Genomic DNA, 23,733 nt, shown 5'->3' on the forward strand with positions numbered 1-23,733 from the left:
GAGTTTGTAAAATCAATCAGAAATTGAAGAGGGCATGAGAGATTTCATTTTAGACTATTCAGTCCCTTATTAATTGTCTTGTGGATGGCAACAGAGGAAATGTGTATAGCAGACAAGCCTTTTTTTCTATTTAATCTACTGTCTGTTGTGACTTTCCACTTCCATGCAGCTCAGCACTTGCAGCAGCGCAGGTCTAAGCCTGAACTGCCAAGAAGGTTTTGACTCATCTGTTTTTCTGTTTATTTCAGAAGCTGATAGACTTACTGACTGGCAATCATGTCAGTCAAACTCACATTCGTCTCTCCTGGTGATGTGAGTGGTATCAGCAGGAGTTGTTCCTTCACTGGATTCAGCACTGTGCAAAGCAGAAAATTAGCGTAAGTAACACAAAAAGAAGAGCACTTGATTGTCTGGGCAACAGACATTAGGTACTGTGAATGCATTTTTTTAACCTAGGGCATCTATGTGTACAAGTTCTTCCTTCATTTTTATCTTAAAACTATTGAACTATGGTTCACTGATAAATACTTCACACTGTACTGTCTTACTGCTCTACACACTGTAGTTCAGAGATGGCTGAATTTCAGAGGTTGTGTGTCAGACTGTTAATAGTGTCCATTTCTTCTAGAAAAATGAAAGGCTGCAACCCTTCCTGCTAGCAGCCTAGTAGTAGCTGATGTTTTCTGACTAAAACCTTCTGAATAGTTATAGTAATTTAAAATTTCATAGACCTTTAAAAAGATGGGGATGTTAATGATGAATCCTGGCAAAATGTGTAACTGAGCCCAACTCAGGTTCTGCTGGAGTTGGTTAAGCAGAGCAGCATTACATGAGAGGAAGGGCTGCTTTCTGGCAATGCCACAAACGAGGGGAAGGGAGCAATACAAACAGGCCAGGAAGGCCACTGCAAATTCGCTGCTCTCAGTAACAGGTCTGTTGTGTAGCCAAGGTTGTAGTCCAGTCTTTCAGTCTTCAGTTGAGCTCTGTAATTGCTAAACCATCCTGCACTCTTTTTTCCTTTTTGCTTATCATAAATTGTTGTGTAGCATTGCTCTGTGTAGATAACAGGGCAGCTATTCCACTAGAAGTGCTCTTGTTCTTTTTCTTGAGTTTAGTGATCTATCTGTAGCCTGTTGAGTGCTTTTGGAAGATGTGATATATAAATGGAAAATTAATATAATCTCTGACTTCCAAAGCATGCTAGAATAATAACAAAGTAAAACATTTAGCAGTATCATATAGAAGTATTGGAAAGTATGCCTCTAAAAGTATTGAGCTCAAAAAAATCCTATTGTGTGTCAGTAAAATACCTGACATGTCATAAAATATCTTTTATTACCTTATTACCAAATTACCTTTTAGTAAAACATAGCATGGTAATGTATGAGCAAAAATGAAATTCCAGCATGTATGTGATGTAAACAAGAAGTGTTTACATTTGAATAAATTAAGTTTTTTTTGTGGGAGTTGAAAAATAATATTACATCTATCAAAGACTGGAAATCTAAAATCACACCAATTGCTAAGATCTTGAGAAAAACACTGTCAATAAATTATATAAACAGACTTGAGCTCAAGTACATAGTGGGAGTTCTAGCAGGGGAAGAATCTACCAGCAAAAGTGTTGAACAGCTGTTTCCCCAACAAAGGCACAGTCCAGCAGGGTAAGAATGCTCCAAACAGAAGAGTCCCTATATCCCTGAAGATTATATCCCTTAAGATTATTCTGCTACTTTTAGCTGCAGAGGTTTTCTAACCAAATACCTCTCTTTATGCATTTTTTATGATGTTGCTTTTCATTATAGAAGTGTTTAGACAGGCACTTTTGCTCAGGAATCACCGCAGTAAGGAAAATCTGTGTACTAGGTACTCAGACACAGCCTCATGAACACCCGAGAGCCTTCCCCAGCGTAGTGAAGAAATTTTTTAATCACCCTCTCCTAACTTATCTCTCCCTCAGGCTCTGTTGCAAAACACAGCAAGAGATTGCAAGGGCCCTTGCAAGGTCTATCCAAAGGATGACACACAAATCAGGTCCACATGGAGATTCTTAAGCAGATGCTAAATATACTTTTGCATTTCTTTAGCAGCTTCCTTCCAAGACTCTCAGTCAGACACAGTATTTAATTTTTGCTCACAATGGTCTCCACAGGAAGTAAATATTATTACTGTTATCTATAAAGTGGGACATCTGATACTTAAATTATTAAGTTCACAAGGGAAAGAAGCAACATAGCATCTAGCTTTTAGCTACTGTCCCTAAAGGCCCATGTCAGCCTTTCAGTGAAACGTATGGAAATGGGATTCTTAACAGCAGTGACTGAGTACATATGGGCTACATCAGTAAGTAGGAAATACTGAGGAAAACAGTGAGTTTGAAATCCCAGTCTATCTGTATGCAGTGCTTAGATGCTCTACTTTAAAACTGAAGGGAAATTATTTCCTGAATTTAGGATTTGCAGTCCAGAACTCTGAGGGTAAATATCAAAGTCCTTTCCTTTCCTTTCCAAAAATAAACAAAACGGTGGAGTAATTTGGACTTTTTAATTTCAAAAGATAGAATTATCTTATATCTTTCATGTGGTATCTTGCTAATTAGAGTACTCACCTAAATCGTGAAACTGGATGCTGTTTCCTTCTTTGCATGAAAGAATTTTGAGTGATTATCCTTTTTGGAGACTCTTTCAACTGCAGTTATCATCTAGACTGTTCCTTCCAGTGTTATTCCTGTTAAAACTCCTCCCACTTTGCATGGAATACTCAAAGATTTATTATCTTAAGAAAGAAAACAATATTAATACAAGTTTCTAATTTAACAGTTAAGTTCCTCGTTATAGGTAACCTGAGCCCCAGATAGTTTGGTTAATTAATACTTTACACTAAGCCATCATAAAAAGCTAAGATAATAATTAGGGTGAAGAAATTAAATATCCAGTAATGTTTGGCAACACCTAGTTTTATCAGATTTTTTGCAGATTATATGTAAAAAAATTGAGTTAAGTGGAAATTTAGTTCCAGGATAATTAAAGTAGTTACTTGAAGGTGACTGTAGTAGGACTAGGGACAGCTCTCAGGTGTGCTGGGCCTAGGATTTAATCATCAAGTTCAATAATCTCCTCAGGCCTTCAGTCACATGGCTAGAACTTAAAACAGCCGGTGGCTAAGTATGAAGCCTGTTGAAGTTCATCATTTCTCCAGGTGAGCTGAATTTAGGATGGAGATTGTAGAGAAGGATAGAAAGCTTCTCTGAGAGCAACCAGTTGGCTTGGCCTGGTGGAATGGGAAACTTCTTTAGGTAATGTTGTTTTAAAGGCTTGACTTACAGGGAGTATTAACAAAACTATATGAAAACAGCTAAGACTTAGAGGAGTATATAGATAGAGGTAAGCCAGGCAGAAATCTCACAGTGTGAAAGAACCATTTGCAGAGAGCTCATTCTCTGGTTTAAATGTTGTAGATGTATATAACTAATGGCTCAGGGTGTTCCAACTCTTTAGGTTAGCACAAAATATCCTGTATGGGGGACTTCTGTTAGAAACAATATTTAATTTTGGTTTTGCAGTTGCTTTTAAAAGTAAATAGGTGACAGGTCAGACACTGAAGAAACACCTTGATAATTATATCTTATGCACAGTCTGGGCTTGGTAGCTTGCTTTTCTAAAGTATGGTAGGGCTTTAAGCTGTCACTTCAATAGATGGTGACTGCAGGCAAAGAAATAGCTATTTCTAAAGGCTTTTCATGTTAGTTTTATCAGTTAGACCTTGAGCAGATCAAAAGTTTGTTGCCTTGTTTTCCTGAATTCAGGTGTGAGTTAGAATGGGAATGTCCTTCTCCTGCAGCACAGCTTACTTGACTAGCTCTGTAGTTGACCCAGTTCTGTGAAGGTGCACACAGAACCAGGGCCTTAGCTAGCTGCCTGCATGTCTGTTAAGACAATTGCTAGCAGTATGAATGTTAACTTGTTATTAACCTGCTGTAAAAATGAGCATTTCTTTTTCCTGCTCAGTGCCCTCTCACCTTCCCAATGAAATGGGGACCTGCACAATTTTTATTTATTAAAAAGGATGAAAGAGATCTACTAGACTTCCCAGAGTCTGGATCAAGCTTGGAGAAGGAGATTTTTCTTATTGAAATTATTATTGTTGAAGTCACAAAAAACTTCCAGCTTTTCTGCACTAGAAGTTTTGGGCTGGGCCTTAACTTTCTAGTGTGATCTGTGAAAGTATTCTCAGTGTGTCCAAGAGCTTTGTTCATTTGAGTAAAGGTATATGAGACTGGGCATACAACTTGTAGCTGGGCAGATTTGTGGGTTAGGTACATATCTTCTTCTAGGTGATGGGTTTTGCATCTTTCCCATATTTCTTTTCTCTTTCTACAGAAAGTCTCTCAGCAGAAGTTCAGTGAGATCAAGAATGTCACTGAAATCCCCCAAGGCTTATAATTCCTTGCAGAAGGGGGCAGTCATCTGGGATCCAAAGCCACTGCAGGTGAAGAAAATTTTTGAAGCTTTGAAGAAAGGACTTAAGTAAGGACTTTTAAAATATTGTAATTACGTAGTCATGCTGCTTAAGTCTTATCTGTCGCTGTTCACTGTCTCTGTCTGGCATCTCTAAACATATGTAGTTACTTTCCCAGACACTGGCTTGGGACCTTGTAAAACAAGTTTCATTCACTCTGGGACAGTCTGCTTGCAAACAAAGTGCTCTGATGTTTTTGTTTGTTCTTAGTTTGTTACACTTGTCCAAGAAGTCAGTGACAGGTAGAACTCTGTGGGGAGATTCTTCATCTCTTGGGGAGCAACTAAGCTTTCTTGAGGAAGGGAGGCTTTTGGAGCACACAGGGTGGCAGGCAGGAAGTCTGCAGATCCAGGAGAGACTTGGATAGCGATGGGACGGCCAGATCTGGGGGGTGATTGGCAGAAAGTTTCTGGAGAGGGAGCTGTGTTGAGTTTGCTTTGGAAAAGCTGACTTAAAACCAAGTCTGAAAGCAAGGGTGTGCCCTGCAAGGACACAGTGGGGAGGCTGGTTCATAAACCATTTCTATGCTCTCAGTGCTAATTAGGGGAAGTTAGAGAGAGAGAGAGAGAGATTCTAGTGGGGTTTTCTTTTTGTTTTGTTTTATTTTAATAGAATTAAAATCTGGAGTTCTATTTTCATCTCTGGGTGGCTTGTAAGACGAAGGTCTAAGCAGATCCACCTGAAAACTTCAGCTGACTTGAGGTGATGAAACAGAGCTGTAGTATAACTCCATCTTATGGCAATGTAAATAACATTATCTTGCTTTAAATGCAGTGCCATTTCAGAGGCTTTGTTATGGTTCACCACACAGTCAATGTTGCATCAGTACAGACTTGAGGGAAAAGGCAAAAGACCAATTTTGTCCATTGTCTCCATCTGGCAGATGTGGGGTGCGTGCAGCAAACGTAGAGATCAAAGGGTGGGCTGGCAATCTGAATTTAGGGTATTCTGGCTTGGAGGAAGCTGTCAGTTACATCACAGAAACATTGATATTATTCAATGCTGAAATGGCAAATAAAACATGGATGAGCTTGCTCTCTTGGTATTATAGACCAGAAAGGAAGTGGTGGTAAGTAGTGTTTGCCTCCATCAGTGATTGAAACAGATCAACCTTTAGCTGAGCCCTCAAGTCTTATGAAAATACATCTGAAATCATTACAGTTGATGTTGATGGGTCTGGTCTGATATAATAGGAACTGCATTTACAACCTGAAGCTAACATTGAAAGATAAAATACCTTTCCTTGGATTTGTAAACCCTGCAGCTCTTTCTGCTGGCATCCTACTAATGAACAGTTCCTTCATGTTGCTGTCCTCAGAATTTTGCTACTGTATTAATTCTGATGATTGTTTTCTTAAGAAAAGAACATAAAACGTACTATAATAATACATTGTAACCTCAGATATGTCACTTTTTATTCCAATAAAAGACTATAAAGTCTTAGCCCTAAAAATATCAGTCAATGTCTTAGTGGATTTAGATTTAAAACAAATAATGAAACCAAATGTTTTTGCAGAGTTTAGAATTTATCCGAGCTTAGGGAGGAGAAACCATAAAGTGCATCAGAATCTCTTCCCAGTTCTGCAGTGAATGCCATATGATGAGTCCTGCCAAAACTGAGTAGCTAACTAATTAACTGAAGTAACCTACAGAAAACAACTGTATCGGATAGCAGTGCAAAGTCCAAATTTTAAGTAGTTGCAGACTAAGTCCACTTGGTGCTGGAGTGACTTGAATTTTTAGTACAGAACATGTTTTACGTGCCTGTTTCTTTATAGCTTTAGCAAATAACTCTTTATTCTGTTAACCATCTGGGCACCGTTCCATCAAGCTGGCAATTCTAACATAGTTAAATCTAAAAGTGACGAAGCTCTTCTAAAAGGAAAGTGAACCCTTTTCTGCCACTGGCCTTGGCTACTTCTGCACTGAACTGTTAGTAGGCAAGTGTGATGAGCAGACAGCTGAATGCTGGAGCCCCTGGGTGTCTTGGAGAAACTGGTTTTGTAACAGTAAGAAAATGAAGTGGATCAAAGTAAATGTGAAGAAGTGCAGCTGTCTAAAATGAAGTTAATCTGACTGCTCAGAGGCTGTGTCTTATGTTGTATTTGCCAGGTGACTCTTACTTGCTTTTAAGCATGAGAGGAAAAAGTTTACTTAAGTCTGCACTGTATTAAAAGCAAGGTTGGAAGAAGATGGTCTTGGCAGAAATAGTTTAAGGTCCTGTGGGAACTCCTAAGGGACAATCCTTGCATGCAAGCAGCTCAGTAGAAGCCAACTGGAACCAACTGCTTCACACCTTGCAAAATAGTTCCCATTCTGGAAAAAGTAATAGTTACATTAAGAAATTGTCTAGCATACTAAAAGGTGGTATTTAGCTCTGATTACTAAAACACTGAATGACTTGTGCCCTACCTTACATGTGGAGTATTTCTATGAGCTTGGTTTTGTAGTGTATTTACAATTCTTTGACTTTGTAAGATGGAGTTGGTTGGTGAACTCTTACTCCTCAGGAACTGTAAGAGACTTGCTCAACGAATGAACTGATCTTCTACCTTTCAGAAAAGCTCCAGAAGGCCAAACAGGAATAGTTAGAGAAATCTGAAAATGAGATCTCTCTATATGTGTATTAGAACTTGCTATTCTTCTCCTACATGCCTCATTTCCTCTTGCCTTTAGTAGTACTTCCAGTTCTACTGCATTGTTTTGTTTTGCCTCACATTCCCAAAATAAAACCTATCTTTCACTTAAATGATCTGTTTTAGATGAAGGGAAACAGTGAATGTCTGAGTGCAGTGGGTGCATGATATACCTTATGCAGCAGTGGTAACCTTCTTGAATTGCACTGCAGCATTTCACATCGTCTGTTTTAGACAGTGAATGTCTGAGTGCAGTGGATGCATGATATGCATGCAGCAGTGGTAGCCTTCTTGAATTGCACTGCAGCATTTCACATCTTGGAGGAGTAAAACGGATTCAGGAGGATTCCTAATGTACAGCATCTTTAAATGTTAGGTAACCAGCATCTGCTAGCACTCATATATAGACGCTCCTCTAGGAGTGACTTTGCATTTAGGACGAATACTGGTCCATGGAAACCACCCTTTCTCATCTTTTGTCCCATGTCCATTCACATCTCTAGAGAACAGAACGAGAGAAGTCATCTAGAGAAGAAAGTTGCTTTGTAACATTCTGATGAAAAATTATTTGGGGAGGTGTTGTAATGAATGTACCAGAAGAATGTAACTCCAGGTTTTCTTTCTCTCCAGTGAATACTTGGAAGCGCATCAGGCTGAATTGGATTATCTCTCTGGTCGACACAAAGATACAAAAAGGAATTCCAGATTGGTAAGATGCTTTTAATGTTAAATACTCAAATGACTAAAAATAAAGTCATAGAAGTAGGTGCTTTCTCAGGTCTGGGATTGCTAGGGGTTTTCCAGTTAAAGCATTGAGCTGAGATCCAGCAAGGCATCACAATCAGAAATTTACCAAGCAGGTTAGCTCTTGATGTGAGAATTAAACTTGGGATTTCTAATTTTCAGTATCCAACAGCATTCCTCAGATCATGTTCCTTTACTGGGGTGGTATCTCCTTGTGTCTGTGTTTCTGAGCAGTGTTCATACCTGACTCTGTATGGACAGAAAGGGCTATAAAGATCAGGCTTTGTTTTCCATAGCTGGTGAGTGTGTCCTAGCAACACAGATTCTGTTGTGTTTACAACTCCCTAGAAGTACCTTCAGCAACAGTGCTAATGAAAAGACAACTCACAGATCCAACTTTGCCTTTAATTTGCAAAATAATAGCTAGATTAATTAAAAATAAAAAATAAAAATCAGAAACTCCTATGTACCACGACCAATGTCTGAGTCCTTGTAATAGCTGGTGGAGATACTTACTGGCTCATTTCAAGCATCTGCAAAAACAAACCAACGATGCACAGAAAATTAAACTACTTTTAAAAATGTTGGACTTTCTCTGCGTAGAAAATGATACATCTTAATTTAGTGTAGCTTAAGATATGCACAGTGAGTCTTGCAGTAAATATGAAAATATCATTAATATCTATGAATATGCATATTCTCCTGTTCAACCTGTGCTATTTCTCTTTTAGGCTTTCTACTATGACCTGGATAAGGTAAGACTTGTGAAGGTGAAATAATGCAAATAGAGAAAAATTGATGATGTGTCTACTGTGTTACTTAAAGGCATGTTTAGGAAATAATTTCTCAAGTTCCTCCTCTTTCTCCTCTTCAAAAGCAAATCCGCTCTGTGGAGAGATACATCAGAAAACTGGAGTTTCACATAAGCAAGGTAAGGAGTTTTCTCTTGTATGTGTAAGGCTGACGTTGCTACGTAAGCAAACTATCTAAAGAGAAAACATTCTTATTATAAGTCATCTGGAGGGGAATAATGCTGGTTCTTTCTGAAAGCTGTAACTACTCTTTTTACAGGTGGGGATTTTTATTTATTTATTTTCTTGAATGGTTCTATTCAGGCTGAATGTTGGGCACAACCCAAGCTGAGTTTGCCTGTGAAGCCACTTTGCATACTCTGACAGTTTATTCAGAAAATGCTGTTGTGGGAAGACTTACGTGTTCTCCCCCCTTCCCACAAGAGGCCAAATGGGCAGTTCCATAGAGTGTGTCTGCTGGCTGCCATCTGCTTCCAAAGGAATCAAATCTGACATAGCTAAAGATGTAGGTGTTTTAATCTGTACTGGGGGAATCGGTTTCCTCCTCCCCAGTAATCTTCCCCTGAACAAAGTGTTATTCTATTCCTTGTCTTCTCGCTTGATAATAGCAGAGTGAATTGTCCCTGCTTACAGCAGGGGGGTTGGACTAGATGACCTTTAAAGGTTCCTTCCAACCCAAACCAGTCTGTGATTCTGTGGATTGTTTCTCAATATCCCATGCTTTTTTGCAGGAATGTCTACAAACTGTTGTGCTCTAATCAGTCTGTTAAATGCAGGAGTTGCAGCATTCTGCAGTAGTATGACAATGGGAGTTGGTTGGGTTTTTTGCCAGGAAAGACTGCTGATGTTCCTTTCCAAAACCTATTAAAACTGTGCTGGGGTAATTCTTGTTCGTTCTTCCCCCACCTTCCAAATCATAAAGGTAGAAGAACTCTATGAAGCTTACTGTATCCAGTGCAGACTACGAGATGGGGCCACTAATATGAAACATGCCTTTTCCTTGTCTCCTTCCACCAAAGCCTCCAGAGAGAGCCTAGTGGAGCTTTACAAGAACTTCCAAGAGTGCACAGAGGTAGGAAATACTGCACACATGTAATGAAGACCTGACTGTTCCTTAGCAAAAAATGTACCAGGACTTGCTGCTGGCTTTTTTTAATGTACAAGTTAAAAACTTAACATGCAAGTGAAATACAGGTACATAATATGAACTGAAGCTTGTGAGGTAAATATCTTATGGACAAAGCTCTTGAATTCATGCCCTTCTTTTACTTCTACTCAATGTGGCTTCATGCACTCATGAAGACAAGTGAGAAATCCTTTTAATTTCTGCTTTAATACTGGGGTCTGTTATGACTTCCACTTGAAGTAATGGAATGAGAATTGAATAATGAATAGGGTGTGCTATTTTTACAAAACAAGCAGTGGAAGGTAACTGACAAGAAGTTCCACTCTTCTGTGGAGTGGCAAAAAAAAAAAGCTTATGTACTCTAAAGATGAAATAAGAAAATGGCATGTATGGGAAAGGAGCTACTCAGCACTGCTTTTCAGTCACAGTGACTGGTCAGTCTTTCTTCTAGGACATGTGCTTTATAGAAGGGGCATTGGAGGTCCATTTGGGAGAGTTTCACTTGAAGATGAAAGGTATGTTCATTTCTTGTTTACTTCAAGACTTCCAGTTGATTTTTGGGTTTCCTATGTAGCAATCTGATCCATTGAGTCCAATTATTCAATGTCAATTGCTGCCACTGGCTTTCTCTATCAGACCCTGAACAGAAATTTGGCAAACTTCTGTTTGCTTCTACACTGTAAAACAGATCTGCAATGGTATTTTATATTTGAGTACAAAAGCTGACAAGCTTTCTTTCCTCAGCTTAATTAATGTTTGTCCTTCTAAGAGTGCTTTGGGCTAGTGGCATAGCTTCTGCACGGAGTTGAGCACAAGGGGGTGTTAGCTTTACTTATTGCAAGCTGAGGCTTTGGGGGATGCTGTAAACTCCTAATACTTCTAGAGTTTTTCCTTCTCTTTTCAGGGTTGGTTGGCTTTGCACGTCTCTGCCCAGGGGACCAGTATGAGGTATGCACCAATTCATTTTGTCCTTTATTTTACTGCTGTGAGTTTGTGGCAGAGGAACAGGAGAGCAAGAGTGCAACATGAAGGGGAGCAGGAAACAGGCTATGATAAAACTGGGCACTGTTCTGATGAGAACAGTGCTTTGGCACATTCACTGCTTACTCGGCCTGAGACTGAAGAGGCAAAGATGTGATTCAGGTGTTATGGGAGGGTTTAAAACATGGCAGTGATTATCTATCAAAACCAACCTGTCAGATCTGTTGTCTTTTTGTCTTTTGATTCAGTTGCCCTGGAATCAAGTAACAGTTGCTGCCTTGGAAAATTGCCCTTGGCAGGATTTGAATGCATCTTAGTATCTTACTGGGTTGTTCTATTACTTTTAATAGTTCCAAGTGAATTCCAGTGTGCCTTGTGTTTCAGTAGTGCTACACTTGCTATGCAGTTCTTCTAGAATGGGTGTGATGTGTCATTTGGCACTGAGTTAAGGTATTAAAACTTGTAACCTGAATTCCTGCCTCCAATCTTTTAACTTTATCCAAGTTCCAAAATGTACTGTGATCAAAGGAATGGCTTTGCCTCTGTGGTACTGGAACAGTGTCAGGCCTATGGACTGATGGGAAGGTTCTGGGATATGTTGACACAACATCCGTTTTTCTTCATGGTTTCTAGGTGCTTGTGCGACTGGGACGCCAAAAATGGAGATTGAAAGGCAAGATTGAGACAGATGACAGCCAGACCTGGGATGAAGAAGAGAAGATTTTTATACCCAATCTCCATGAGAAGTTTGAAATCAAGGTGTGGTGTATAATGTTTGTATTAGAATTAGTGAATTAACAGGTCTTCTGCCATACTATTTACCTGTTATGCTACCAAGTGTTTGTCAGAATTCTTAAGTAGTTTTCTTTTCCTAGCCATGTAAAAATGGCAGTTAACCAATGTTCTGCTTACTGAACAGTCATCTACTTCTGCTTTTCCTTTGCTTCTGGCACGTGTAACTGTATTAGTGCATCTCCTTTCCCATGTTATGGAGTCTACCATATGTGGTTGGGCTGTTTTGGGGTTTTTGTGTGTTTTTTGTTTGTTTTTGGTTTTGCTTGTTTTAAGAAAAAGTCCCAGATCAATATCTGGGTTTTCTAGGGTGAAGTCTAGGTGTTTGTATATATTATTTATATCACCCATGTGGAATATTAAGTACATGGAGTTCTAGTCTCTACTGAAAAAGATAAATATGTCTATGGAAAACATAACACTGCACATGTGTATGTTTTGAATGTATAGTTCAAATGTCCCTTTATCTGGCTGCACTGCAGATGCTTCTGGCGTGTTTTACTCCAGAGATGCTCTGTATCCATGAAGAACCAATGGCATTTATATGCTGGTTCAAACTGTATAGAGTTCTGACACTTTTTTTTTAAATGCCTCAGACCAGGCCATATTCTGTATTTAGAGTTCTGACACTTTTTTTTTTAAATGCCTCAGACCAGGCCATATCTTTAACAGTAAGGGGCCAGTGCTGGTGACCTCTGATGTGTAGATGACACATTGTGGGCACCCATTGGGGGAAGCTTGTAGTTTTCATAGACCCTTGTGCAGCTGCCATTGGCATTGGTTCTGGCACTTGCCTAGCAGGTGGAGTTAATCCTTAAACAGCATTTCCACTGTAGTCTGGCCTCTTTCATGGGCTGGACTCTGCAGCATGACTTCTGTCAACCTAAAAGGAGCTGAGATTGAAGGCTGTGCTGGATCCTATTCTACTAGGAAACTGTGCCAGTGCAGGGCTTCAGGTTCTGGCAGCTGTATTAAAGCAGCTATTGCAACGGTCCCCTCCTATCTGGCAGCAAGAACTGGATTACATAGGAGAGACTTTTTGGCATCTTGCCAGCACAGCCTTTGGAAATGTGCTTATAATGTGTTTTTTTGCTGCCACTGCACAATGAAGATCAGGTGAGAAGCTAATTCAGATCCCCGTTCTCCCATAATAGTTGTAAAAACTCATATTACTTTGTATGACAATGATAGTTTTATTCTTTTTGTCAGCTTATGAAAGTCTACTGACTAATGTTCTCCACACCCTCCTGCTCTTTCCACTTGGTACTTAATAATCTTCACCCAGTACAAATACATAGCAAGTTTAAAAAAAAAAAAAAAATAAAAAAAAAAATTGAGAGGTGCCAAAGAGTGTTCCAAGAAGAGCCTCGCAACAAAACTTTTGCTAGCTCTTAAGAGATGTAGGCATGCAACTAATTCCTGAAGTGGACTTTAGGCACGTTTGCTAAAATTCTGTGGTGAGTCTAATGCTTAATGTGCTTCTAGAACAATTTGATATTCAACTGGAAGTATGTTTTTATAGCAAATGTTTGATTAGATTTATTTTTTTAAGTAGCTGAAGAAGCAAAGTGCCAGGCTGGAGAAAATGCAGGCCTGTACCTGCATTGATAACAAACTCAGAGCTACCTGCAGAGCTGGAGGAAAGAACTGACACTTCCAAGTTCCAATTTTGGACCACAGCTGAGCTCAAGACAGTTAGAAAGGTCACAGTGGATGCAGAACAGTTGTGCTTCCAGATTCTTTAGGCAATTGAGAACTAAAATAGTTGAGTGTAGGTAGGCTAATATGCTTCTCTGTAATATATATTTTTATGGCATTGTTGTTCTAATATGTAGACTCTCTGCTATAAATGATGACTACCTGTATGTATACCAGAGCTAGAATTTCCACATTTCAGAATAATTTTTCTTAAAATCATAGTCTTACCAAATCCTGTTGTCAGAAGTGCTGTACAGCTCTGTCTCTCCCCAACTCATAGCACTCCTTTCCTCTTTGCTAGCCATCTATGACATTCCTCGTGTGGATATTGGCTCACAACATTTTAGGAGCCCAGAATTGAGTATCGAGATTTTAAATTTGTTGCGGGCCTCAGAACAGATACAGGCCTGGGGTGTTGTTCTTTCCATGCACATGACTTAGGATTATCTGGTAAGATGAAAATGAATATGTTTGTCCCTGCAGGTGACAGAGCTGCGAGGACTGGCCACTATTCTAGTTGGTGTTGTGACGTGTGACAGCATAAACTTCTTTACAACCAAGCCTCAGGCAATCATTGTGGATATAACTGAACTGGGCACCATCAAGCTACAGCTGGAGGTCCTCTGGAAGTAAGTACAGCTTCAAATGAAAAAAACCAAACAAACAAAAACCTCAAAAAAAACCCCCAAAAAACCACCCCAAAACTGGAGCTAAACATTTGAAATAAATTGAAGGCTGCTAAGTATGTCACTTAGTAGCATTCAACATCTTTCTATTTGCAGAGCAGGTGCAGGATAGATAGCAGCCACGTTCTTCCTCACAGCCACCCCAGCTACCATGCCTGATCTGACTCTGTGGGACCAGTCCTCAGGAAGGGAGGGAGGGAAAGGGACAGAAGCTATTTCTATGACCCTTCAGTTCTTTGTGTTGATGTTCCCAGGGCCATGGCTGGTACCACCAACACAAACTGACTAGTGGGCTTTTTACATAGCGTACTACACCTCAGAATGAGCATTCAAGTCTATCTCTGAGCAATGTATCTACATCTGTAAAACATGAGCAATAACCTTGCAGATTATGAAATGAAATAGAAAGTAGCAGCTTCTAGGCACAGTGAAAAAATACATAGTTGAAATTTTAGGATGATCACTGTTACCAGGCCACAATTTGTTAAAAATGAAGCTTTCCCAAAGATTTAGCACCTCCATGTTTACACTATGATTACAGATGTCGATAGAAGGGCTGTATGTGCACTACAGGGAAGCTTGGTTACAGATGCACTTTTAAAATAACTGAGTATTTTCATGGTGCCTGTGATTTGTTAAATTGTTTTTATAATTTAAGTTTGTAAATTTATTTTTGTAGTGGATTACTGATGTTATTAAAAGCAAACTCTCACTTTTGTGGATGCTTCACTGAAACTTTTTCCTTGCTCTAGACACACCACCATAGATTTTTGTGGTGGTAGTACTATTTCTGCTTATGGATCTGTCAGTCCATGCTGAGTCTTGTCTGCAACAAATCGAAATTTTTTAACATGTTTTTAACATGTTTGGTTTTTTTTTAACCCCTTCTACTGTTGTCCAGGGGATAAATCCAGCCATCTTGGTGAAATGCCCAATTAAACAACGGGCACTCTTCACTTTTACTCTTTTATATGGCTTGCAGCAGTCCTCAGTTCTTCCCAACCCAACATGACAAAGAGGCACAAGAACACGGCTCCATAAGGACCTTCTTGAAAGGTCACTTTGGGCTGACTTGTGGGTCTAGTGCTCTCCAGGAAAAGCTGAAACTGAACAATGTTTAGATTAGGAAGAGCAGGAGCTATGCCTTGCAGGCTACACTCACCTATGACTCAGCCTTATACAGCTCTTTTTCTCTGGCCATGCTGGTTTGTTTTCTTAAAAATAATGCAAAAATAAAAAAACCTTGTGTGTGTTGAATATGTGGTCTGCCAAATTTGCCCAGGAGCCAAAAAGTAAGAGGAAAGTTTCCCTGCCCTTAGGGTAAAGTAACAAAATGTATTTTACAATCAGACTTGATATTTCAGGTCTTAATACCCTGTTTCTACTTTTAGTTACCTTTGGAAGCATCGTTTGACTTTAACTTTGTCTCAGTCTTTTAACCACTAACAGGAGAAATGCCACAAAGGTTTTTTGTAGCAATTCCTATTCAAGTGTTGATAAACAGTTCTTGCAGAAAAGCTTTATTGATGAACATACTGTTTTTGGAATGCCTTTTGTGTATGCTGGGGTTCTTGAAATGTACTGTTGACTTGTACATGCGATTGGGCTGAAACATGAGTCTTGGCAACAGCATCTGAAAATTATTTTCAAGCACACACAGTGCTCTAAGTCAATGAGAAATAAACTCACACAGCAGAGTTTTGCCCACACCTGTTGTTTATGACACTTTTTCCTCCTGAGATCTCTCAATGGGCATCAGTATATGCTTTGTTTTGGTGAGGTGCTACAGCTGCTCTGAGACTTTTGAGTCCTCTGTTTCTTATTGAAGAAGCTGAGGCACTAATTAGTTGGGTAACAAAGCCTCATTCCAGAAGCTTGCTGTGATCCTGCATTATATGCTCTAAGAAACTTCCTCTTACTCATGCCAAGTTATGTATGCATTTCTGCTTGAATCTGACAGCAGAGACATTCATGGTAGAGTTATTAAAAACTGTGTGGGGTGGGGATGGTGCTAGTTGTGTTACATATATATATATCTTTTTTAAGTAAAAGTAGCTCTTAAAATGACAGTCCTTTTAAATGAAGGCCAATTAAAGTATTCTATTGTTTGATATTTGCATGTCTTAATATTGGAGAAGGAAGGAAAGAAGAGGAGCAAAGGGTTCTTCTACATCCCCAGAAAAATCTGATGCCTTTTTGTCATCTCTCACCTTGAAACAAACTCATGCCACCAAAACTTGCATTGGCTTTAATCTGGATGCAAAATGATCAAGAGCTCTACGCACAGTTTTAGATTAGAAGGACTGCCGGCAGAACACTCTGCTTGCAGAGATGCTTTTCTTATAAGGGAAGTCCTTTTCCCCATGACTTCAAGCCTAACATCTTAAGAAGCTATGCTTGTGCAGTGAAGGAGACATACTTTCTTGATGCAACTGGGTATAAAATCTGTTTTTTTACAAATGGCACATTTATAGTGCAGTCTGGAAGAGATCCCTTCTACTCTCTTCTTTTTAACCCACACAAATGGCATTTAAGAGAGATTCACTTAATTTACTTTTGCTGGATCTACTTGCTTGACTTTTGTCACTGTCACTGACTTGCATAAATAATTATGCACATAAGTTGTTCTTCCAAAAGGATTGTGTGAGGAAAACCCCTTCCTATTCTAGGATATTGCATCGTTTGTCAGATAACAGCCCAAGTCTCCAAAGCAAGTGATAGTTGTGACTAAATTTTCTAAAAAAAAAAAAAAAAAAAAAACAAAACAAAACAAACAAACAAAAAAAAAAACCCCAAACTCAACAAAATCCAAAACCAACCCACCCATCCCAATTTAAATTATATTGACACTTGATTGTTGCAGTAGCTCACAGCTCAGAGTGCAGCTTTTGATTGGCAAGATGAGCACTTCTGTGGTGTTTGGGACAACCATCACCCAGCTTTTAGAGTTGGCAACAGCTGAGCTGGGAGCAGGGTTAGAGGTGATGCATTTTCTTTGGGAGTTAATCCTCACTTGGAATCTTTCAGCGTATGAGAAAGCTCTGGCTGCATGTCTCTGCTGTGTCTAAGTTTTGTGAAATGCGTTGGTATCCTACCAAGTGGATTCTCCAGAGTGCTTCTGCACAGAACTGGCAGGCTCCTCCTCTTTGACAGCCTGTTTGCTGAAGTTGCTTACAGAAGAGAGAAGCTGACTGGTGATAACTCAGGGTGTTTCTATTTTCAAAGAGAGAGCACTCAAAATAACAGCTGCTTTTTTCTTTGATTTAAGGATAGCTAAACAAATCCACTTGATTTGCCCAAACTTCCCTGAGAGGCAAGCTTTCAATCTGCTTTGTGAGAAATCCAAATGTAGATCACTCTTCCACTTCAAAATGTATATTTTCTTTAAATAGGCCACTAGTCTTCTGGGCTCTAACAAAAGTTCCTTCAACTCCTTTATAGATTATGCCATCAGGAGTGTGAATGAGCTTGGGCCTGTTGCAGAACAGCTTTTTTGGCCAGTTTGGCAGAAGACCTTGGGTTTTTTTGCCAACCAAAACAGCAGTCTGAATTCAGTCTCTCACATGAAGGACAAAGAAAAAGCCTGTATTCTCTTCAGAACTTCAGTTAGCACCCCGTACTGGGATCTAAGGGTACCATCTAGCCAGAACCACTCTTGTAATTTCTGCCTGCTTTGAGCATGTGCTGGCCTGGCTCACAGGGGTTCATGGAGTCTGAGAAAAAAACCTTAAGGGAGGATGAAAAAAGGAAAGTCTGTTTTTTTGGATACATATTTACTGGCAATCCTGCTTTTATAGATGAAAACTTAAGTGAATAGGTAGTTGCTTATGCAGGTATCTTTAGGCAGTAGTCCATCAATGCAGCTCTGCTTTTGATGGAAGTGGTATTTCGTAGCTTAGTCTTGTGATAATCTGTACTAACCTTGAAACTGGTGCTTATTATGCTTAATGGGTAAGAGAAACCTAACAACAATCACACAGTTAAAATTGCATGGGCATCTTCACCTGTGTTCAATAGGGGGGAAAAAAGAAAGCTCATAATTAACAGCGAGTCCAATCCAGTTGACCAGAATTGTGTTTGCAAGTCTCTATTCCCAGGCTTAGCAGTGGGAATCAGACAGGTCTGTCCACCAAGAGCCCTTCTGGCCCAGTGGTATTTAATACATGGAGCAACTGGACAAAAGGGGAGTGATTAGGGCACAGTCTTGGCAGTGGGAGAAAGGAATGCAGATCTTTTGGGGATGAAGACTGAATTGAGTTCATCTCTGCCTGATTATTCATGTTCCTCTGAGAACATAAACCAGGAAATGTCCTCCTTACACACCCAACAGAAAAATGCAGCAGGGTGAGGGAAATGGTAGAAATCTCAAGCACTTCATCCCTTGACACATTTGGTTATGACAGAATATCTTGCTGGGAATCCATGCTGAGTGATGGCAAGGCTGAGGCACCTCTGAATGGGTGGGTGCAAAGCTTCTGATGTTGTGGGAGGTTCAAGCTAGGAAACACAAACTCTGGGGAACTGTAAACCCCTTCAAGGTCAGGCTGGGCATGTGTGTTTTGAACCTGAAGACTGAAGTCCTCTAATGGTGCTAAGGCAAACTAAAGGGGAGTTATGTGCTGCATTTACACTGGCCTTAACGATGATGGTGTTGTAGTGTTATACATTTAACACCAATGTAATTAGTCACAACCAAAGGCCAACGTGTTTGTCAGTTTAGAAATAGAACGGGGACAACAAAGATGATCAGAGAAGTTGGGCCGCTTCCATTTTTTATAGAACTTTTCAGTCTTGACAAGGTGTTGATGGATAATACTGTAGAGGCATGTAGATGTTCACTGTGGGGAATGTGGAAAGGAAATGATCAGCTGCTCTTTCTCTCAGTACAGCCACAGAGACCTCCCTCCCCAGTCAAAGTACGAGTTCCCCAGTGTAATGTTAAATACTGACGTTTCTGCGTGCTTTTGACCTACGCAGAGGTTTTGTGTCAATGATTTCAGGAAGTGACTAGACAAACTAAGGAAAAGTGCGTGACAATTAAAGGCAATAGTCTGCTTGCAAAGTCTGGTGCATGACAGATCTAAGCTATGGTTTGCCTCAAAGCTGGGTATGTGTCTGGGGAAAGCCTACTACATTTGACTGATTTCTTCTGCTTTTCCTCTGAATATCCCCTACTGGCTCCTGTCAATGTCAAGGTGCTGGGAGAGGTGGATTCATAAATCTGTCCCAGTATGACGTTTTCTTTGCTGTACAAATGTGGAACAAGAGATGGATCATGCCCAAAGAGCTTACAATCAAGGGATAATAGATACTTCAGAGCAGACTTAATTCGTTCCTTCACCCTTTGCTTTGTTCTCTTAACTTGTTATCTTGCAGTAATAGGGAGCATGCGCTTCTTTGGAGGGCAGCTGAATAGGGTTTTGCTGTGTTTTGCTAGGGTTTGAGTAATTCTCAAAGTGGCTAAACAGTTTTAGCTTGTTATTCCTGTCCCTTTCCTCCAAAGTGTCATTTTGCATTACTGCATTGCTATATTAAAAGCTAAAAATGAAAAATCTGAGGAATGGATCCCTGTGACTCTCCTTAAGAAATGCCATGGATGGGAGTAATTTGCTTCCATCAGTAAACATAGCAGGCTTTGGCTAAAAGGCTCTTACTGTCAGAAACCTGATTTATTTTCTGCATAGTGAGACAATGCAGATGGTCATTAATGTGACTCCATGGAACTGGCTTGTTTGATGAACCCCAGCTGGGTGACACTGGTTAATTTAGCCAATTAACCTATATTAGGCAAGCTCACACAGCATTACCTCTGTGCTGAGGAACACAGTGATGTGTTGTACTGCAGGGTGCTGTTGAGAATTGTCCCTGGGCGACATGAGAAGCTAGAGAGAACTGGAGCTCTGCTTTTCAACTTCTGCTAGAGAGCAGAAGCTAATGAATGTAATTCATTAGTCCTAATTATTGTTTGGATCTTTTCAGCCTTCTAGGGGGTTCTATATTGTACAGCTCAATGCAGCTGACTTTATCCTACTGTTGGGTCATTATATTCATATAGATGAGATTTCATATTTGTTATAAACAATGCACTCTGTTTTTCCACTGAAGCACTGGCATTTTGAAAAAACTTTCTTTTGGTGCCACAAGGCGTATGAGTAGGGAACAAAACCATGCAGGAAAAAAACCAAACTTGCTTTACTTAACATTTTCCAACCAAAATGAATCTGTTTTCCCTCTCCTGGGTAGCTGACTTGCATTTTGGGAGACAGTTCATCCAAGTTTCCTTAGGCTGCTTTGCAAAGGAGTTGGGAAATTAATGGCTGTGATGTAGTAGGTAATTGGGAAGTCTTTAGAGCAGGGCTTGTCAAACTCCTGTACACCATAGCTAGTGTCTTCTGGGGCTATAACTGAGCTCATCCATGACTGTATGAACCACATAACTTGCTAGATACCACTGAATAAGCGTTCTCTGAAAGGAGTTGTTTATTAAATTTTAAGGATGATGTTTTTTAGTGGCTTTTCCAGGTGATGTGTGCTCTGCAGGAGGGAAATTAATGACAGTTTTCTTTTATTACCTGTGTTACATTTGTTTCCTATCTGATATGGTGTCTATGTCACTAGCTGTCCAGTGGCTGTCAGCCAGCAGCCTGTCCTGTACTTGCAGCACTGGTGGCTCTGCAGGACACTGCAGAAGGGTGGAGAGCACTTCAGACTTTTTGCCTGTTGGGCTCTTCTTCCAAAGACTGCAGCACAGGTCTCTGTTTAAAGGGTGTTGAGAATTTTGTGTAAAATATACAACCTTTTCACCTACGTCTTTCTCTGCTTGTGCAAGCCTAGGTGCTGGTCAGAGAGGCAGTCTCTCTTTCCTTGTGTTCCCTGTATTGTTTACTGAATGTTACAGTTCAAATCCTAAATTGCTGTTCCTGCTGCGAAATGTTTATGTTCTGGTCTTACTGACACTTAGGCCTCTGTGTCTTCTGCTGCAGCCCCTTTGACACAGAGAACCTGTTTTTGTCACCTGGAACCACTGCCAAGTTTTCTGTGGGTAGCAGGAAGAGCTCGTTATACAACTGGACCCCACCAAATACTCCCAGCTTCAGAGAGAAGTACTACCTGGTGAGTATGCTGATGAAACCAAGATGCAAAGCACAGACCTGAGACTTGATTTTTGTATTGGATTAGGCTATTGAGGAACACACTCAGAAATGTGGAAATGTAGTGCTCCAGGGCCATTGCTGTTTATTTTGGGGATTCCTTATTTTTTTCTTTTAACCTCTATTATTTTGAGTTTCATTTTACATTTTGTCAAAGGGGAAAAAAACCCTGCCAAATGTCTTGGCAGGCAGAGTTGTAGGGATGTGGGCATCTGCTCTAATAGTCTATGGTGAGAATCCAATGAGGAACTGATCTGTCTTGGTAGCCTTAGAGCAGAATGGTGCCTTAGAGGTGCTGTGTGAAACAAGCCTTCCTCTTCCTCAACCCCACTTTTTGCCAAGTGTAGCCCAGGGGAATAGAAAACCCCGTCCTCTTTCTCATTCATTCAACAGGGTTTTGTTTTAAGGTTTGTTTTATATGATCCTGTTAATTCCATCATACATCTCAAATACTGATAACATTGTATATACGTTCCCCTACCATCAAGTCTTAAGTCATGTTTGGCATTGCCTTACCAAGGCAGCAGAATATGCAGTCTCCTTCAGAAAGGTTTATTATCTGTACAAGGTATTTTGGACTCTTAGAAAATGAACATTTCCTCTAACCACTACATTCACATCCTGTCCTGAGCTGATGTGACATGAAATCTGCTTGGCAAGGTTCTTTTTCCAGAAACAATTTTTTAGCTCTCTTGGTAACTTTAATCCAAAAGATCTAAAGCCCAGTAAATATTGCTGCTCTTAGTTCAGCCAGTAGACTTTCAGTGCTTTGTTCTTTCAATAGTTTCTTTTGTTCAGTCCGTGCTGGCCTGGCTCCCTCGTGCAGGAGAGCCCTGTGGTTTTGATCAGCTTGGGCGCGTGTGTTTCCAAGAACAGGAAACTGTAGTTCTGTCTTGGGCGGTGTGTCATGCTTCTCAATTGTGTATGTGCTTACTTACAAATCTGTTTGCTGCAGTCTGTTTTGCAACAAAGGCAGAACCAAGGGGATGTAAGTGATGAAGCTCGGCCTCCAAGCATATTGAGCTACTTGGCTGCTTGTGATTTTGATGTACATGGGAGGAACAAGCCTCACAATCCTGCAGAGGCAAGTGAGGCAGATTCATTGAGCTCTGAGGATCAGAAAGGGACAGAATCCAGAAATACAACTCCAGCCCTAGACCATAGGACGTTGCCATCAGTGATTATTCAAGAGACTTGTGCAGAGGAGCAGCAGCATCCTCTTCAAAATCACACAACTCTGGATATCCTGAAGAAGACTCCGTGTGTGGATGGATTTCCAAATAATCCATCTAGTTTTCTGAATCGTCATAAAGGTAGTAGAGATTCTTTCAACCAGACCAGAAATCACCATCTGACAGAGCAAGAGGACATTAGTCAGAAAAGCTTGAATGCTGCAAATAACCTAAAACTGGATGGATGTACAAAGTCAATTGATAAGACGCTCCAAGAAGTGTTAAACTTGCTGAAATTACATGATGTGGGGCAAGCTCAACTGGAGAAATTGGAATACCAGGTTTCATCTCTGAGGGATAAATTAAAGGTATGGTGGTGTTTTACTCTTGGTAGATGGTGTAGCTTCCACTGTTACTCCTAAAACTGTAGAAGGTCCATGATGCTGTGGTGGATTTGACTTAATGATGGGTCAAGGGCATGTTCCCAGACAGTAAGTTGGGCCACCAGAGGTCAGGCACTACTCAGAAAAGACAGCTTGGTGAGCTTGCTGCACGGGAGTACTGTGTGGCACAGCACCTCTCAGAGACAGCCTTCAAATGCTGTGTGCAGATCAATAATCTGGGAAAAGAGATTAAGAAACTGCATGCAGTCAAAGTGGAAACCAGTCTAGGCTAAGCAGAATCTGAACTGTGTGTCAGAGCAGCTACATTTTGGTTTGCTTCTAATTTTTTTGATGTTTTTTAGATTTAGTGAGCTTTGAGATGACTACATCAGCTAATCAAACCTAATGTTTCTCTAGGTTCATCTAGCTTTTGCAGGCAGTCCAGTCTGTCTGACAAGTCATATGATGCTGAAAACATTTATTTCTTTAGAGGAAAGGTCCTGGAGAAGATCTAACTTTCCTGATGTGTGAAGAATGAAATCAGAAAAGCAAACTGATTTGTTATTAATTGTTATTTGAAAAACAGCAAAGAACTAATGCAAAATGTCTTTATAACTACAAATAACACAATTTTCCCTTCCATTCCATCAACAGCTAAAGACACTTCATCACAAACATTCATCTATGGAAAGTTTAATGGTGGAGACTGTACTGGAAAGTTTTGACTTTTTAAATGCTGACTGTAGTGCTGATGAGCTTTCGTTATTTGGAAGTATAAGAACAGCCAGTGTCAGGTATGTATCTGCAGCACTTCATTATAGGGAACAAGGGAGAGGGGCAAGGAGGGCTCATCCCAGGAATGCTTACTGATACACTGTGCTTGGCTAAGTTATGATTGTGCAGAGCTGCTGTTGGTATGAACATCCAGGAGAGAAACCAGTTGGTTGGTTGTTTTTTTTTTTTAATACTCTGAGGTTCATAATTCAGGCCACCTACCAGACTGAAATGGCAGGAAACTTAAACTGAACTTATGG

At 40.1% G+C, this 23,733-nt stretch overlaps 1 protein-coding gene across 1 annotated transcript in view; it reads left to right on the forward strand.

Moving 5' to 3' along the window:
* The first annotated feature begins 276 nt into the window (after positions 1–276).
* The window catches only part of RIPOR3 (RIPOR family member 3), a 31,437-nt gene continuing 7,980 nt past the window's right edge, over positions 277–23,733 (forward strand). The window contains exons 1-14 of the mRNA XM_029085855.1: positions 277–377; positions 4,380–4,526; positions 7,785–7,863; positions 8,630–8,653; positions 8,776–8,829; positions 9,633–9,782; positions 10,288–10,351; positions 10,741–10,784; positions 11,451–11,576; positions 12,408–12,410; positions 13,791–13,936; positions 20,977–21,106; positions 22,100–22,684; positions 23,354–23,493. Coding sequence (XP_028941688.1) covers positions 277–377; positions 4,380–4,526; positions 7,785–7,863; positions 8,630–8,653; positions 8,776–8,829; positions 9,633–9,782; positions 10,288–10,351; positions 10,741–10,784; positions 11,451–11,576; positions 12,408–12,410; positions 13,791–13,936; positions 20,977–21,106; positions 22,100–22,684; positions 23,354–23,493 — 1,793 coding nt within the window. The remainder of the gene's footprint in view (positions 378–4,379; positions 4,527–7,784; positions 7,864–8,629; positions 8,654–8,775; positions 8,830–9,632; positions 9,783–10,287; positions 10,352–10,740; positions 10,785–11,450; positions 11,577–12,407; positions 12,411–13,790; positions 13,937–20,976; positions 21,107–22,099; positions 22,685–23,353; positions 23,494–23,733) is intronic.

Source organism: Antrostomus carolinensis, unplaced genomic scaffold, assembly GCF_000700745.2.
Source record: "Antrostomus carolinensis isolate BGI_N321 unplaced genomic scaffold, ASM70074v2 scaffold2207, whole genome shotgun sequence".
In the NCBI taxonomy this organism is placed as follows: Eukaryota; Metazoa; Chordata; class Aves; order Caprimulgiformes; family Caprimulgidae; genus Antrostomus; species Antrostomus carolinensis.